Source organism: Anastrepha obliqua, chromosome 1 (assembly GCF_027943255.1).
Source record: "Anastrepha obliqua isolate idAnaObli1 chromosome 1, idAnaObli1_1.0, whole genome shotgun sequence".
NCBI classification, from domain to species: Eukaryota; Metazoa; Arthropoda; class Insecta; order Diptera; family Tephritidae; genus Anastrepha; species Anastrepha obliqua.
The window spans coordinates 174131706-174149516 of NC_072892.1; the positions used below are offsets into that span (position 1 = coordinate 174131706).

At 39.7% G+C, this 17811-nt stretch overlaps 1 protein-coding gene across 2 annotated transcripts in view; it reads left to right on the forward strand.

The window, feature by feature from the left end:
• Positions 1-13451, forward strand: part of LOC129241445 (homeotic protein empty spiracles) — a 43770-nt gene extending 30319 nt beyond the window's left edge. The window contains exons 2-3 of one of the 2 annotated variants that reach the window (XM_054877765.1): positions 5622-5779; positions 12529-13451. In XM_054877765.1, coding sequence (XP_054733740.1) covers positions 5622-5779; positions 12529-13086 — 716 coding nt within the window. In that variant the 3' untranslated portion in view covers positions 13087-13451. The remainder of the gene's footprint in view (positions 1-5621; positions 5780-12528) is intronic. The other variant, XM_054877754.1, reaches the window with a different exon arrangement.
• Positions 13452-17811: the final 4360 nt, after the last annotated feature.

The window sequence follows — 17811 nt, forward strand, 5'->3', positions numbered from 1 at the left end:
AATACGAATGTAGGATGGGGAAGTACTGCTTGGGTAGCAACACATTTATTTTCTTCGGTAGCCCATAGTGGCATATTTTGTCGAACGCCTTGGATATATCAAGGAATACCGTAGAGCAGGTTTTTAATTCTTCAAAAGCATTTTCTATTATTTGCACTATCCTATGTACTTGATCGATAGTCGAATGCTTCGTGCGGAATCCAAATTGGTGCGTCGGTATAAGTTTCTTGTTTTCTATTATTATGTTGATCCTTTTGATTAAAATTTTACCACCATTTTCGATAGTATTGGAAGCAGCGAGATAGGCCTGTATGATGTTACATCGTGAGTATCTTTACCTGGCTTATTGAACATAACGACTTTCGCTGTTTTCCAATATATTGGAAAATATTTTAGCTTAAATGTGGTGTTGACGATATGCTGTTTCAATATTTCAGCAGTAATAAGGTCGTAGCCTGGCGATTTTTATATCTTTAGATATGAAAATTCTTGTATTATTTCGTTCTATTATTTCGTCGCCGGAGGGATCTCATTTATAGCATTGCTATCGCCGTCGTGATCCATATCATCAGCCATTACCGATCCTTATGGTGTGAACATCTCCTCGAGGTAGTTTGCGAATGTATCTGCTTTTTGTTTATTTGTTTTGGCCCACTTATTGCCATGTATCTTGATGGGTGCGTTCTGAGATAACGGTTGTTTTAATTTTTTGGTACACTTCCACAGTGAATAATTTGTCTTCCGTTCATTTGTTAATTCTTGCAGGTATTTTGTGAATCAACTGTTTTTGTACGCTTTAATTTCGTCGCTAAGTTTTTTACTGATTTTATTTAGCTGAGCTTTGTCAAGAGGTGTTTGTTTGATGCCATCTTCTTCGTATGTTCCGTTTCTTCAATACCATTTCCTTTATTTCTTTGGTATACTTGTGACCTGAGATAGTTTTCCTTATAGTTGGTGTACTCTGCCAAGCTGCGCGTTGGATGTTATTTGTCAATCGAAGTACTTCGTCATCGAGTTGATCCTAATTACATTATCCCGCTAAAAAAATTCTCCCAAACTATGCCTACTTTTCCACCGCTTCAGTGCGCTAACCCTTTATGGTGCAACAGGAAGTATTTTTACACAAAAATTGTTAAACTTTTGCAGCAATGGTTTAATGATTTTTACCAATTTAAATACTCGGGCTCCATAAAACAATTTAATGAACGGTTGTACAAATTATAGTACTAAATATATTAAAAAAAACAAAAAAAAAAAGAATACCACTCATTCATAGCTCCACACGGTTTGGCATAAGCTTTCTCCCAATTAACAGTATATACACAGATATTTTGGCAATGTTCAATTTTCGCATTTCCACATTTACTGCCAATTTTTTCAATTATCACGAAAATTACTTCGTTAGTATAATCAAGTGGAAAGTACACACACACACATACATATGCACCCAACAACAGTCTTCCATACCACAATCATTTCCACGCCTTGCCATATTTGTGCAGCAAATTTTCACTAATGACAAGCGCGATTGCATAGCGCCAAAATGAAGATACTTTTCCATACAAGTACTTTCATGTAATCACCGAAGTTAGGTTTTTTGCAATTTTCCACTTTTCAAACTCCTCAAAATTAGGTACGAAAGACACCATAAGACACAGTCCATGCTTCTTCAGGCACAAATTTGGAAGTTATTGTACTTTGTGGCTGGGAAAACATGTGATTAACTCGCTCCACATGCATCTGCGCTAACACATACATACAAGTGTTTATATGTATTCCGCAGCTACCTCGTTAAATTGCTTTGTATTTGACGTTGGCAGAGGAAAATTAGCTACCAAAAATACAAATTTATTTATATAAGGATATCTGCATTTATTTATTTATGTACACTTGAAGCGTTGATAGCGGTAAATGGGCATTGATGAAGATGCCACAACGGCCATCAGTCAATTGTCAACGGGGCTTACATTGACATTAGATGCCGGTGCGTGGCCCAATGGCAGCGGAAAAGTGCATGAAGAAGCGGCGCTCATATGGGAGCTTGAAGCATTAGCGATACTTCTCTTGTAATTACGACTAGTATTCCCATTTGTGCCACAAAATCTGTAAAATACTGCTGAATTGTGAGAAAATATTTTTTTTTATAAAGGGTGGTTAAATTTTAAGGGCCGATGTTGAATGTGAATCACACCTAAACGTCAAGTTTTTTCTGCATTTCATTTGACACTTTTCAATTTCAGACTAACTCAATTTGAACCATGGAAAGATACATAATAGAGCAACGCGTTAAAGTTATTCAGGCTTATTATGAAAACGGCCGTTCAAATCAAAATGATTATCGCGCACTTCGTGATTTTTTCGGTCAATTTAATCGTCCAAATGTGCGTACAATGGGAAAAATTGTGTAAAAGTTTGAGTAAACCGGGTCTCTAGGAGATGTGAAAACACCAGTGCATGCTCGTACAGCTCATACTGCAGAAAATATTGCTGCTGTTCCCGATAGTGTGGTTGAAGAGCCGTCCACCTCAACTCGTCGTCGTGCCCAACAGTTGCACCTCTCACACTCATCGTTGCTGAGCACTATGCATAAAGACTTGCATTTACACGCTTACAAGGTGCAATTGACTCAAGAACTAAAGCCTCTTGACCATTTCAAGCGTCGTCAATGGTCAGGATGGAGGCAGGAAATGGCAGCAGTGAATGACCAATTTTCGAAGAAAATCATCTTCAGTGATTCGTCAATAAACTGAATTGCCGCATTTGGGCGAATGATAATCCAAGAGTGATTGTGGAAAAACCAATGGACCCACAAAGAGTGACTGTTTGGGGCGATTTATGGGCCGGCGGCATCATTGGGCCGTTTTATTTCCAAAATGAGGCCGGTCAGGCAGTTACTGTGAGTAGCGTTCGCTATCGTCAGATGATAACGAACTTTTTATGGCCCAAATTAGAAGATATGGATGTGGACGATATGTGGTTTGAACAGGACGGTGCCACTTGTCACACAGCTAACGAAGCAAGGGCTTTTTTGCGCGAAAAATTTGATGACCGAATAATATCACAACGCGGCGATGTCAATTGGCCGCCAAGATCATGTGATTTGACACGATTGTACTTCTTTCTTTGGAGTTATTTGAAAGAAAAGGTATACGTCGATAAGTCAGCAACAATTCAAGAGCTAAACGATGAGATAATTCGGTACATTAACGGCATAGAACCTCAGTTATGCCTCAGCGTCATCGAAAATTTGGACCATTGGATGGATGGACTGGATAGATGGAAATGTGCTACCGAGGCCGCGGCGGTCATTTGGCTGATATTTTGTTCCACACTTAATTGAGCCATACCAATATTATTATAATAAAGAGAAATGATAATAATTTTCTAAGAAAATGGTATTTTATTCAAAATCAACACCGGCTCTTAAAACTTAACCACCCTTTACTTAGCAGTTTTCCCCGTCAAGCCTAAAATTGTTAGGCGCTAATGCCAGCTGTAGCTTAAAAACCTATTGAATAAAAATTTGAATACAAAATGTTTTTCTTAAATTATGAAAAATCAGTATTTATTAATAAACAACTAGGACTATGAATAAGTTCGTGCGGTTTTACAACAGATGGCGTAACTTGATTATTATTCCATCGATCCACATTTCCAAACATTCATTGGAGAGCTACTGTCGTAAGGCACAAACGTCAGTATAAGTTTTTTATTTGAAGCGTAAACAACAATATTTTTACCACACTTGAAAATGTCGAATTTCGTGCCAAATAATGTGTTTTTGCGGGGAATTCTTCTTCATTATTTTAATATGAAGAAAAAAGCAGCCGAAAGTCATCGTATCTTGGTGGAAGTTTATGGTGAGCATGCTCTAGCTGAGCGAACGTGCCAGAAGTGGTTTGCACGCTTTAAAAGTGGTGATTTTGGCTTGGAAGACGAAGAACGCGAGGGTGCGCCGCCAAAGTTCATGGATACCGAATTGGAGGAATTGCTCGATCAAGATCCGGCTCAAACGCAAGAAGAGATTGCAAAAACTTTGGGAGTTGATCAATCAACCATTTCCAAACGTTTAAAAGCCATGGGAATGATCCGAAAGGTAGGCCATTGGGTGCCGTATGAATTGAAGCCAAGAGACGTTGAACGCCGTTTTATGGCATGCGAACAACTGCTTCAACGGCACAAAAGAAAGGGTTTTTTGCATCGAATTGTGACTGGCGATGAAAAGTGGGTCCATTACGACAATCCAAAACGTCGGGCAACGTATGGATACCCTGGCCATGCTTCAACATCGACGTCGGCGCAGAATATTCATGGCCTGAAGGTTATGCTGTGTATCTGGTGGGACCGGCTGGGTGTTGTGTATTATGAGCTACTAAAACCGAATGAAACGATTACGGGGGATGTCTACCGACGACAATTGATGCGTTTGAGCCGAGCACTGCGAGAAAAACGGCCGCAATACGCCGATAGACACGACAAAGTTATTTTGCAACATGACAATGCTCGGCCACATGTTGCACAAGTGGTCAAAACATACTTAGAAACGCTCAAATGGGATGTCCTACCCCACCCGCCGTATAGTCCAGACCTTGCGCCATCCGATTACTATCTCTTCCGATCGATGCAACATGGCCTGGCTGACCAGCACTTCCGTAATTACGATGAAGTCAAAAAATGGATCGATTCGTGGATTGCGGCAAAACCGACCGAATTTTTCACAAAGGGAATCCGTGAATTGCCAGAAAGATGGGAAAAAGTAGTAGTAAGCGATGGACAATACTTTGAATATTAAATTTGTAACCATTTTACGTCAATAAAGTTTCAAATTTCGAAAAAAAACCGCACGAACTTATTCATAGTCCTATTAAAACAACAAAAACTGCTAAAGCCAAATCATTTTATTGTAAAAAAATTATATTAGATATACGAGGCATTCTGTAATTCACTTTCGAATGAATTTCATTGAATTCATTTCCGAGTGAATTTCATTGAAATTTCATTTTCGAGTGAATTTTATTGAAATTTTCTGGCAATCGCATTGAAATTTCACTTTCGAGTGAATTTCATTGAAATTTTCTGGCAATCGCATTGAAATTCATTTCGGACTGAATTTCATTGAAATTTCACTTTCGAGTGAATTTCATTGAAATTTTCTGGCAATCGCATTGAAATTCATTTCGGACTGAATTTCATTGAAATTTAACTTTCGAGTGAATTTCATTGAAATTTACTGGCAATCGCATTGAAATTCATTTCGGACTAAATTTCATTGAAATTTAACTTTCGAGTGAATTTCATTGCAATTTTCTGGCAATCGCATTGAAATTCATTTCGGACTGAATTTCATTGAAATTTAACTTTCGAGTGAATTTCATTGAAATTTTCTGGCAATCGCATTGAAATTCATTTCGGACTGAATTTCATTGAAATTTAACTTTCGAGTGAATTTCATTGAAATTTCACTTTTGAGTGAATTTCATTCAAATTTTCTGGCAATCGCATTGAAATTTCCTCAAAAGTGAATTACATAATCCGTTTAACTATTCATGAAACTATCATTTAATTATTGCCATTCCTAAAATCACTGCTATTCGATAATTCTAAATCTCTTTCATTTTCAGATTTCCTGCTACAACCATTTCGCAAGCCGAAACGTGTGCGCACCGCTTTTTCGCCCACGCAGCTGTTGAAGCTAGAGCACGCGTTCGAGAGTAACCACTATGTGGTGGGTGCCGAACGGAAGCAACTGGCGCAAGGACTGAGTCTCACGGAAACACAGGTAAATATTTTTTTCTTTTTTCTTGTTATTTTTCTATTGTTGAAATAAACAGTAACCAGGTGTGGGCATTTCGACTCATTGCGGACGTATAGAAAATCATGAACATTTTTTAGTAAGAAATTTTACTTTGAGTGTAGTCGCAATATTTGTCGATCAAATCTGTTGAATGATAACCGAAAAAAATCATTTATGAAGAAATACAGTGCTATGTAATTAAAAGCAATAACCGACTAATTCAGCTTAATATAGCATTGAGTTACATCTGCTAATCTGTAAGTCAGTTCAAATTTTTAAAGTTATTAAATAAAATCACTGTTTTTAATTCACATTTTATTCAAACCGGATATACAGCCGGATCGTTACGGTTATGCGTGTTTTTGGTGGTTTATTAGGGATGTCACCACCTACTTAGTCCTGCTATAAATTCTGTTACAAGTTAAGTTCGTTATGGATATGAAATTATAATGTTTTTTTTTTAATGCAGTTAGTTTTATTTAGTTATGCAAATATTAAATAAAAAACTCTCAATTTTCATTCGAAACGATCACCATTTGCTTTCACAAAAGCCTTCATACGATTAGACCATTCAGCTATTGCAGCACGCACGATTTCCAAGGATACTGACGTCGGTACTCGAACCAAAGATTGTTTGAGACTCTCTAAATTTCTATGAGGCCTTCGACAGGCCATGTTCTCCAATTTTTACCACACAAAATGTAGTCCAATGGATTCAGAAATGGACTTAAAGATCTTGACCAATCTTCTGCAGCTGTGAACCTAGGAATATTGTTTTTCAGTCTCTGCTGGGTGGTTTTTGCCTTATGGGCTGGATCAGAATCTTTCTGGGTGATCCAACGCTGTCCATTGAAGAGAGTACTGCCCAACTGCTGGATTGCTGAGGCTGAACACGCTGAACATTTGAAACAACATTTTTTGTGTCTTTAGAAATTTTAGCATAGATTTTGTCGTTTGGCTTATTAAAAACATTTTTTCATCTGTGAAGAGAATATTTTTATTGCCTCGTGCCACCAAAAAAGCTGCTTGCATCTGTCGCGTTTAATTTTCTTCATGCGCATTGTCCAAAGATGACCAGTTCAGTTGAGCGACGGAAGGATTTCATGTGGAGTTCATCTCTAATTAGTCTTGACATGAATCTGGTCGATACATCCATTTCCCTGAACATATTTTCTGCTCTTTAGAGGGGTTTCTGAGATTTTTTTCACGAACGGCTTCTATAGCTACACTGGTTCGAAGCTTGCGAAAACGACCACTTCTTTTTCTGTCTGTCACTTCAGACGTTTGGGAAAAAGGATTGATCGTGCGGTAAACAAATGTTCTCGAAATTTTAAATTTTTTTCAGCAATTCGTAAATCTCACTCGCACCTTTACCACACTTTTGTAACGCAATCACTACAATGTGATTTTCCTTAGCTCTCCACTCCATTGTTAAGAAGCGAAATTTGCCACGAAAGTGAGTATAGTTTATGAGTAGACAATGCATACGAACAAAAGCAAAAATACCGAACTTTTTCTGCGAATTCGTTCACGCCGGCAGCGATTTTTCTTTTAGTTGTTGTTTCTTTGATTTCAAACTTCCAGAACATGGGTACTTAAAACACTTTCAGAAAAGCCAACTGCAGGATAAACTGCGTCGACCAGGTTCGCTAACTATGAAAACGAAATATCAAATGGTAGAGCAAATTTCTTCCGCCTTGCAGGTAGTAGCAAGCCTCCGAATGAATTTTTCAGCAGGGTATCCTAAGGTAGAAAATTTAAAAATCTACTAAGGAGAATGTAATATCAAATGTTAGTGATTCGGGCGAAAATTTCTTATCAAATGAAAGGTCGTCCAAAACACGAATTTATCGATATATGCAGCTTGAACCTTTGAGATATTTGTTATTTTTCTTACTTTTCCACAAAAAAAAAATAGTAGAACAGAAACATTTAAAATTACATTTAGGCTGATAGCCCCAGATACTAGCTGCCTGTAATTATGATTATATTTCATATAAGCAAATAAATTTAGCAACATCTAATTAATCACCGAAAGCTGCTGAAAGGTTGGAAAGACAAGTGTCAGCTTCAAATTGAAGAACTGTCAACCATTCGATATGCAGAGTAGTTGATTGAACTGCTTGAAGATCTTTTTAATTTTGGTGCCTATCGAAATTCTATTCTGTTTTCTTTTTGCTTAAAGATATGTATCTAATATAAAATATTTCAAGTTCATAGAGACTGTCGTACTAAGCAAATTTTTTGAAGTGAGGCATTAAGGACGCAACATATGCATGAATTTCAGTGGGAGTCTTCAACCGTTTACACTCTTTCAAAGTCAAATAAAAAATCAAGCACGTGTCACCACTTGCAAGTCTCGAAGGGCACAAAAGTGCTGTAAAGGAGCGGTTCAGCGAATTCTAACCTCGACAGCTCCACCTACGAACAAATGCGATACTTATCGCAAAATATTTATTGGGTTAAATAAAGGGCATCAAATTCAATAAATGGTTTCATATATTAATCACGCCTACACCACCTCCAAACATAGCTGAAACGATTGTACGAAAGCCGTAACCCCTTTTTTCGAATAAAGCAATCCGAGAAGTAAGAGCAACCCCTGCGGCTTAATATTCAACAGCAACAATTTACTTAACATTTGTGTGCATTGCTTTAAAAACACTCCAACACATCCACACATTCGTACTGTGTGTGTGTGAGCACACCGACCGTTAAGTGATTGCATGTCAACTGATCGTTAACAGCCTAACTACTTGAGTTATTAGCTGTAAAACAACCCCATATGATAAGTATTGCCATTGTGGCGGATAAAGCGTAAATACCAGCCAGCTACACCACTCGCAGTCAATAAATTCAGGCAGTTGGTGAAGCAGCACGGCATTTGCCGTTTGGTCAGTAATTGTAAGAAGTGAGGGTTGGAAAATTATAGGAAGGGGTGGGAAAATTGCGCACAACCCAATTGACTTTCTGACACCCTTTTGTGTTGTGTGCCTGGCGGGTAAATAACGGTCCTAGCAATAAGGTGGCTAATAGCAACTGTTGTAGTTAACGGCATATCAGGAAGAATGTGCTGAAAATCAAGGAGTACAATTAAAATGTTGGCTAAATTTATTTATTGGGTCATGCAAAGCAAAGTTGTTTGGGAATTTTCGCTGTGAGGGCGGATAGCGAAGTAAGGGAGTTTCGCAAAAACAAAAAAAAGAACAAACAAAAAAAAAACAAAAAATAAAGGTTAGTAATTTCAAGGAGTATAAATTCGAAATTGTTAAAATTGGTTAGGGCAGATAGGCAAGTAATTTCTTTTAGATTATTTTTATAAAAGGGCATAACTCGAATTTCATTTCTTTAATATTTATGTATCAAATTTGTAATCTAGAAAATAAAAACTTCTTGCAGATTATTCTGATAAAACTAAGGCAAGAATTGAAGTTACTTAAACTAATTTAAATCTAGTTTCTCGTATATTGAAATTAAGTAAATTAAGATTTTATTATAATCTTTCAAAGTTCTAAAATAGGTCAATTAAAGTCATGTATTGTTTTAGCTGGCACCAAATTATGGGGCTACGCCAGGCGAGGTCCTTACTGGGGGGTGTATAATCAAAGGAGGTTCAGGCAACTCATAGCCCTACCTAAGGACAAACTGAGAAAGCTCGCGAGAAGTCTCCTAGGTTGTTGTTGCGGTTGTTGTTGGTGTTACTGTGGTTGTTGATGGTGTTACTGTTGTTGTTGATGGTGTTACTGTTGTTGTTGATGGTGTTGCTGTTGTTGTTGATGCTCTTACTGTTGTTGTTGTTGCTGCTGTTGGTATTACTGTTGTTGATGGTGCTACTGTTGTTGTTGATGGTGTTACTTATGGTGTTGCTGTTGTTGATGTTACTGTTGTTGTTGATGGTGTTACTGTTGTTGTTGATGGTGTTACTGTTGTTGTTGATTCTCTTACTGTTGTTGTTGTTGCTGCTGTTGGTATTACTGTTGTTGATGGTGCTACTGTTGTTGTTGATGGTGTTGCTGTTGTTGATGTTACTGTTGTTGTTGATGGTGTTACTGTTGTTGTTGATGGTGTTACGGCTGTTATTGGCGTTGTTGTTGTTGTTGTTGTTGTAGTTGGTGTTGCGGCTGGTATTGGTGTTGTTGCTGTTCTTGTTAGTGGTGTTACTGTTGTTGTTGTTCGCGTTACTGTTGTTGTGGTTGTTTGTGTTGCTTTTGTTGTCTTGTATTTGTTGCTGTTGTTTTTGTAGCCGCATAAGCATTCCTCATACATAATTTATTTTTTGTTTCAATATCCTGCCATCTAGATTGTTATTGAAAGTATAAGGACTAGTCAGTCCTCTTAGAATCTGAGACATCACAACATTTTTGAACATTGAGATCTAAATTATTCACTGTGCACTAGGCGTGCAAAGTCTCAAGGTCAATTTGAAGATTACTGCATTTACGACTTCTCAAAAACAACTTCACGTTTTAAGCAAACATTAAGCATTTCACTTTAAGAAAATGAATTTGCAAATCATTAATAAAAATGAGAAACCGCAGTGAACCTCAGTGTATTCCGTAAGGTATGTCAGACCACGCGTTTACTATTAAGGACGATTTCACGGCATCTATTTTTACAAAAAGCTTCCTCCCTGTTAAAAAACTGCTGAACATTTTTGAAAGTGTTCCTTTAATTCCAAAGACAGAGAGTTTATTCATAACAATAGTGTGATCAACCTTGTTGCTATTGTTGTAGCAGTAACTTTGCCCTGTCAGTGTAGTGTAATCACCAGTCGTCTCCGTCTAGCTCCTCTAACGGTAGGCCCAGGAAACTAGCTGTTTCGACGGGTTGGGTTCAGAGGGGGAGGGGCGTTAAATGAGTGGGTTTGATGGGGCAATTGGAAAGGTGGTTAGTGTCGTGCGGGGTGCCTTCACATGCCGGACATATCGCACCCTAAATACAAAAGGGTCACAACTCAAAATTTTCCACACTCGAGCTTGACTTGTTTACAGTAGCACAGAATACAAACTATGTGACATATCACGCTGAAATTTGCCACGTAAGCTTATAACAGTCCTACCAAAAAACAAAAAATTTATTTTTGCCATATGTCATCCATGGACCGTTTTATTGATAACGTCTCGTTCATATTTGAGCAGAAGGGACATTTTGAGTTGTGACCTTTTTGTATTTAGGGTACGATATGTTTAGTATGTCGGGGTTGATTCTGAATAAGTAGGAACTTAACCTGCTACAGTATCCAGAACGTAATTGTGCCAAGTTTACGCGGGACTCTTGGAGAAGTTGGAGCTTTTCGTCTGCGATTGGTGGTGGTTGGACTCCGATAACGGCATTCGGGGGTCGGGAGCTTAAGAAGGTGGTAAGGGTCTCCCGATGAATGTCGTTTATGGCCCGTCTGTACACTGTCCGATCCAGTAGCTGTCTGTCTGTTTTGTCTTGGATCTCGTCCGCGTAGTTGAGGAAATGCCTTCTGATGTGTCTGGGAGGTGGCTCAGGCTTAAGCAGGTGTCTGCATGGGAGAGGCCTGCGGTAACACCCTAACAGAAACTGCTTGCTGAGCATTTTGTTATGCTCCTTCTCAGGTAGCATATGGGCCTCATCGTGTAGGTGTTGTATCGGGGACATCATAAGACATCCTGTCGCGGTCCTAATTGCAGCGTTTTGGCAGGTCTAGAGCTTCGTCCACTGCGAATCTCTGGTTCCAGGCGACCAGGCAGGCGCAGCATAGTTTAGAACCGGCCGGCCTATTGCCTTGAAAGTCGACAGCAGCATTTCCTTGTTTTTGCCCCAAGTGCTGCCGGCAAGTGACTTGAGGACCTTGTTGCGATTCTGTACTTTAGTTGCAATAGCGGTTGCATGCGCTGAGAAGGAGAGCAAGCTGTCAAAGGTAACTCCCAGTATTTTGGGGTTGTTAACCGTCGGAATTGGTGTGCCATCGACTTTTACCTTAAGTTGTAGCTTGACCTCGTTGGGATACGATACACTAGACAGGGCTAGTTTACTGGGGCGGCAGCCCTTGGGAAAAACACGAGTCATTCCGGTAACGTAGAACCGGCTGCCATGGGAATGTTTGACCAACCTTATCGAAGGCTATTGAAAAATCTTTATAAATAACACCAAGTTGAGCTTGATCTTCAAATACATTGACAATTTTATTTGAAATTAAGATAAGATTGGTGTGGGTAGATTTTAGTGGCACAAAAGCCATGCTGGCATTTCGATATTGAGGAATATACCTGATTAAAAAGTTTTGTCACTTGGCTATACTTAAAAGGAGGAATTCAATTTTAGCTTCATGGGTTGCCAAGAAAGAAGTGATCAAACATACAAAAGAAAACAGCAGATTTGCTACACAAACCAAGAGCAGTCGTTTCTAGAATTGTAACGACTGTTACCGGACACTGGTCACAAGAAAAGTACTAATGCTTCAGCAGTGGGGCCTTCTTTTAAGAGAACCTGGCGCAGCTGCCACCTGAATGACTGCGAGCAGACTTACTTAAGTAAATTTATTCTTCTACTTTATTTGCAATTCGGGACTGTATCAGATCCTATGCTTGAAATTTTTTAGAGAGTCGATATATGAGTCGCTCGAGAAAGCACCTCTGTAGTCGCGTGGGAAGCATTGCCACCAACCAACCACCCAAACAAACCCAAGATTAAATAAGCAGTTTTCCATTTAATCTAAGTGAAATGGTATTTCAGCTTTCGCTAATTTCACTTTTTTCTCGTTTTAGGTTAAAGTCTGGTTTCAAAACCGGCGCACCAAACACAAACGTATGCAGCAGGAGGGCGACAGTGACTCGAAAAGTCAGAAAGGCGGCAGTCAGGCGGGCGACAACGATGCGAACAAAAACGACAGCTCTGAAAATAGCTTCGAAGATCAGGAAGAGGATGATGAGGAGGATCTCATCGAAGAGGAAGAGGATGAAGTGATCGATATGGATGATTATGGGAGCGAAATGGATGCAGAAGAACACCAGCGATTGCGCGAGCAATTTCAACAACAACTACAACAGCATCACGAGCAATTGCAACAACATATGCAGCAACAGCAGCAGCAGCAGCAGCAACAACAGCAAGCACAAGCGCAAGTGCAGCAGCTGCAGCGCGAACAGCGAGAGCTTAGAGATCAGCAGCAGCAGCAACAACAGCAGCACCAACAATTCATGCAACATCAGCTGTATTTGCATCAGCAGGCACAACAGCAGAAGCAGCTGCAGTTGCAACAACAGCAAATACAACAACAACAACAGCCACAGCAATCGCAGCAGCAGCAGCAGCAACAGCCATAATTGCAGCCGCCCAAGCGTGGAGCGCTTACAATGACGGCCACTGTTCGGTTTATCTGCGGCTAATTGCCGCCACTGGGCGTGGTCGTGATCGCTGTTGTTGGCAAACTTCCATATACTCGCTGCCCCCCACTACTCTTTTCCCGCGTACTTGAGTTCCTTCGGCGTTGGCTGGCGCAATTTTCCATTCGTTCAACTCGTTTTTTCCCTTACTGTTTTTTTTTCTTTTTGTTTTTGTAAATTATTCAACAAAATTGAATTGTATTAATTAATTTGTAAATTAGACGCTTAGAAATGTAATCATACATTTACGATTAACAAATACCGTGTAATAATTAATGCACAAAGCAAATGTTATAGATAATAATTACGATAAATAAACGAAAGAATACAATTCATTTGAAAATTTTATAGCGAAGCAGAAACATTTCATTGTGAGCGCCATTGAATGTGGGCCACCAAGTCGAAAACAAAAGCCAAGCGGCGGCGGCAGCAAACGTCTTCTTTTTTTCCACTGGGCTGCGCAGAAAGGCGAATAGAAATAATAAAAAAAACAACAACAACATATGCAAAAAGGGTAAAAATAAAGGTGCCATAAATTTGCCGCTTGGCTGCTATTAGGTAATTCACACGCGCGTTGCAAGCAGCAAGCGATAAGTTTAACATACTTGCTCATATGCATTAGGCTGTGTGTGTATGTGTGTGTGTGCGGCAGTAGTCACCTCCTTCCTGCCACAATCGGCACAGCCATCGTAGCGCGCATGCAACTTCAACACCCTTTCGTGATTTTTAAGCAACTCGCATGCCATTACTGCGCTGTTCTTCTAAGCGATGTTTATGCCTCTGTGTCTGAGGCATAAAAATGCAATAAATTTAACGAATTACCGCCATCAACATCAGCGCACCACACCCACTATGCGCCATAATTATACCTTGAACTTTCATGCCACAATCGCTTCATTTATATGCAACTGCATTGTTTTTCTTATATTTTTGCTATTTTCATACCTTATTTTTCGGGCTGCATGTCAACAAATGGCGAGTAGTATTGATTCAGCGATCTGCTACCAAAACAAATGAAACCCTCCTAGCAAATCGCTTCATATGTGGGTATGTGCACAAATACATGCAAAAATAAATTTGGTAATTAACATCCCAGTAAACCTTGCAGTTAGGTGAATCTTAATGTTTGGAATACTTGTATGGTGGCCATCTAATCTAAAGGCGAGTTACGCTAAAATCATGAGTAAGGTCGAAAGAACAGCTCTTTGATGCATCCCTGATGATTTAAGGACTACCTAAACAAAGCGCTGGAAGTGCTAATCAATTTGCCTGCACTAAATCTCGTAGGGAAAAACGTGGCCGCCGCATCGGCTCTCAGACTCAAAAGTATGGCGCTATGGAAAGAACGACGGTTTGGCCAAGCCTGTATTTTGCACACTCTGAACAGCCACAAACAAGAAATAGACTATTCTACTCCTAGACTTATCTTCGACAAGCTCTTCAAGACAAGTAAACCGTCAAGAAGGGAGTGGCAGACACCAAGGCCATGAAGAAGGGGAGAATTAAACTTTTATACATATGGTGCCAAGCTAGACGATAAGGTTAGCTATGGAGTATTTTCGAAATCAGGACTGGAACTATTCGTTCGACTACCAGACTACTGCAGCGTCTATCAGGCAGAGGTTCTAGCTGTAAAAGAAGTGGCTACATACCTAAATATGCATGCCGTAACAAAAACGACTATAAATATATTCCCGGGTAGCCAGGCGGCCATTAAATCAATGAATGCGGCTATATTAAGATCGACAGTTGCACAGGAATGCCGAGCAGCTCTAAATAATATTACCGTCGTATTCCAGGTCAGCTATATTTGGGTTCCGGGACAAAGAGATATTGAGGGAAACTGTAGAGCTGATGAGAAAAGGTACTGCTCTTCAACTGTTCCCTGATAAAAGTACCATTAGAATACCGATGGCCACGAATAAACTAATAATAAATAACAACATTACCCAAGAGGCCAATAGGTCATGGAGAAATGAAGATTCGCGTCTAACAGCTAGGCTACTATGGCCGCAAATAAACAAGAAAAGAACAAAGGAATTGCTTAGCCTCTCAAGAGACAATATCTCGAAGGTCGTGGCTTGTGTCACCGGCTATTGGTTATTTGGCAGACATTCCTCGAGACTAGGAGTTTTCTCCCATGGATATTGCAGAAGTTGCAGAGATGAGGAAGAGGAAGAAACAGTCGAGCACTTCCTTTGCAATTGTCCAGCCCTAGCTATAATCAGAGCAGGTGGTCTAGGTAAATACTATTTTAATTCTCTTACAGAACTGTCTGGCGTGGGGTCTCAATACTACGCTTCATAAGAGCCACGAAAAGGTTCCACGAAGGAAGATAAATGAGGTTCCCGTGAAGCACAGTGGTATCACAATGGACCTGTAAGGTCTAAGTGAGTTGGTCGTGCAGACCGACTACCACCATAAACCTTGAAGTTTGAGATCAGTTTGAGGTTAACTTGAATATTGGAAGTATTTCAAACCACCATTTGAGAATCGAAGCATTCTTAATAAAAAGTACAAAGTTTTTTTAAAAACAGCTTGAGAAAAAGCTAGAAAAATGCAGACACTGTCAGCAGTTACAATGTCGGACAACGAAGACGATCTTCAGCGGATGCCGAATGCCTTCGGGAAAGTTGCTTCTGCACTTTATATGCAGATATCGGTAGCCAAGACGAAGAGCATGACAATATAAAAATAGCCACTCAGGTGTAAGCTAATATTTGGAAAGAGTATCGAACAGGTTATGGAATTCTGATACTTGGGCACCATATTTACACCATCGAAAGAATTGTCAGCTGAAGTAAACAACAACATGAATAAAGCGGCACGAATCTCTGGATGCTTACGCGATGTAATATGGCGAAATAAGCCTCTAAACTTAAAAAGCAAAGTCCGAATTTATAAAACATGCGTTCGACCTATGCCGTTGAAGCCCGAGCAGATACAACTGTAACACAAGATGCAGTGAACAAGGTTCAGATGCAGAGATCTTATGCGAAACGCAGAGATTAGAGAGATATGCGACAAGATGCACACCAAAGGTGGCTATAAAGAGGTTTGGCATATTATTTTTAATTACAGCATAGGAATATCTGTTGGAAAGGTACAAGCTAATCCGCATACGAATACTTCGTCAACAAAAAAAGTATCACACAAATTTGTGGCGGAGTCACTTGCACGGTCCAAAAAATGTAAGCCCAAAAAACCACAGCACGACTTGGTGGCAAAGAGAAAACGACTTTTACTACTGATAATTTAATTGTTGCCCATGCCAAGAGGGATCCTTTTAAGTCATAAAAGGCCATTGCAGCTGAAATCAACAACTTAGTATCAGCGAGAATTGTACGACGTCGATTCGACAACATGAACCTACCAGGGGAGGATAGCTCGTAAAGTTCGTTCCCATGACAGTCGGTTCTACGTAACCGGAACGACCCGGATTTATGTATATCCGGCCAAGGACTGTCACTCCAGCAGCATGTATGGGGGATGTTTATGCTGCTACAACAACAACAAGAACAGCTCGTAAAGTTCCTCTATTGAAACAAGCAAATTTAAGGAAGAGAACAAGTTTTGCTCAATATCACAATGGAATAAAAATAAATTTATTTAAAAATGATGCTGGGCGAAATGTCAGACGTCCTAAGGTACAAGAGTTCTCACCCCAATTCACAAGCAGTCAACAACACGGCAACATAATGATTTGCGGATGCTTCTCTTGGTATGGAGTAGGTCCTTTTTCTTTTTTTTTTCTTGTTCACTCCTCTCGGGAGCATAGGGCCTCGACAAGACTTGTTAATCTATTTGATTTCTGACAGGGTAGGTGATTAGCCTGCCGCTACCAGTTCTAAATAGTGTGAATGCCCCCTTGTCGTTGCTTAGGAACAACGCCTTCTTACTGCTTGGAGCGCCATCAGTAGGACCTATTCACACATTTATTTACGAAGACATATTTCACGAAGTGCTGGTACCATTTGCTGAAGAGAATATACCATTTCCGTGGCTTTTTATGTAAGGTAATGACCCAAAACACTCCTCAATGTAAGAAAGTTAATGGTTTTTACAAAATAAAATTAAAATTATGGCTTGGCCAAGCCACTCTACCCGACCTAAGCCTATGGGGAGATTTAAAGAAGCGATTCGGGATGGATATATTCAAATATTAAAAGGATTTGTGACAAAATATCAAACAACTATAGTAAGAAACCACAGAAACCTGCCGTACAATAATCTGTGAAATAAAAATCACCATAATATTGTATTATTAATTTAAAACACTTACATTTTTTATATGAACGTGAGGGGTAATTATTTTAATGACCAGAGGTTAGGTTAGGTTGGTATGGTTGCCCAAGGAATGAGCAGACTTGGACGAAGAAAAATGGACTCGTCCTTTGTGATACCATTATGAAGGGGGTGAGGTGAGAGAGAAAGACCGATGGGATGCAGGGAGAGGGCGGGGAGAGGTGGTTTTGGGATGGTTAGGAGCGTGTGGATTACGAACGATGACTATGCTGCGTTTGCGCCAACCGCTTTGTGGTGCTGATGAAATTCATAAGATTTTTAATGTCAGCGCCAGCTATATTAGCAGGCGTAGCAAAGAAGTAAGAGCCAAGATGCCTGAATCTTAGCCACGCCAGAGCAGGGCAGCTAAGGAGAAGGTGT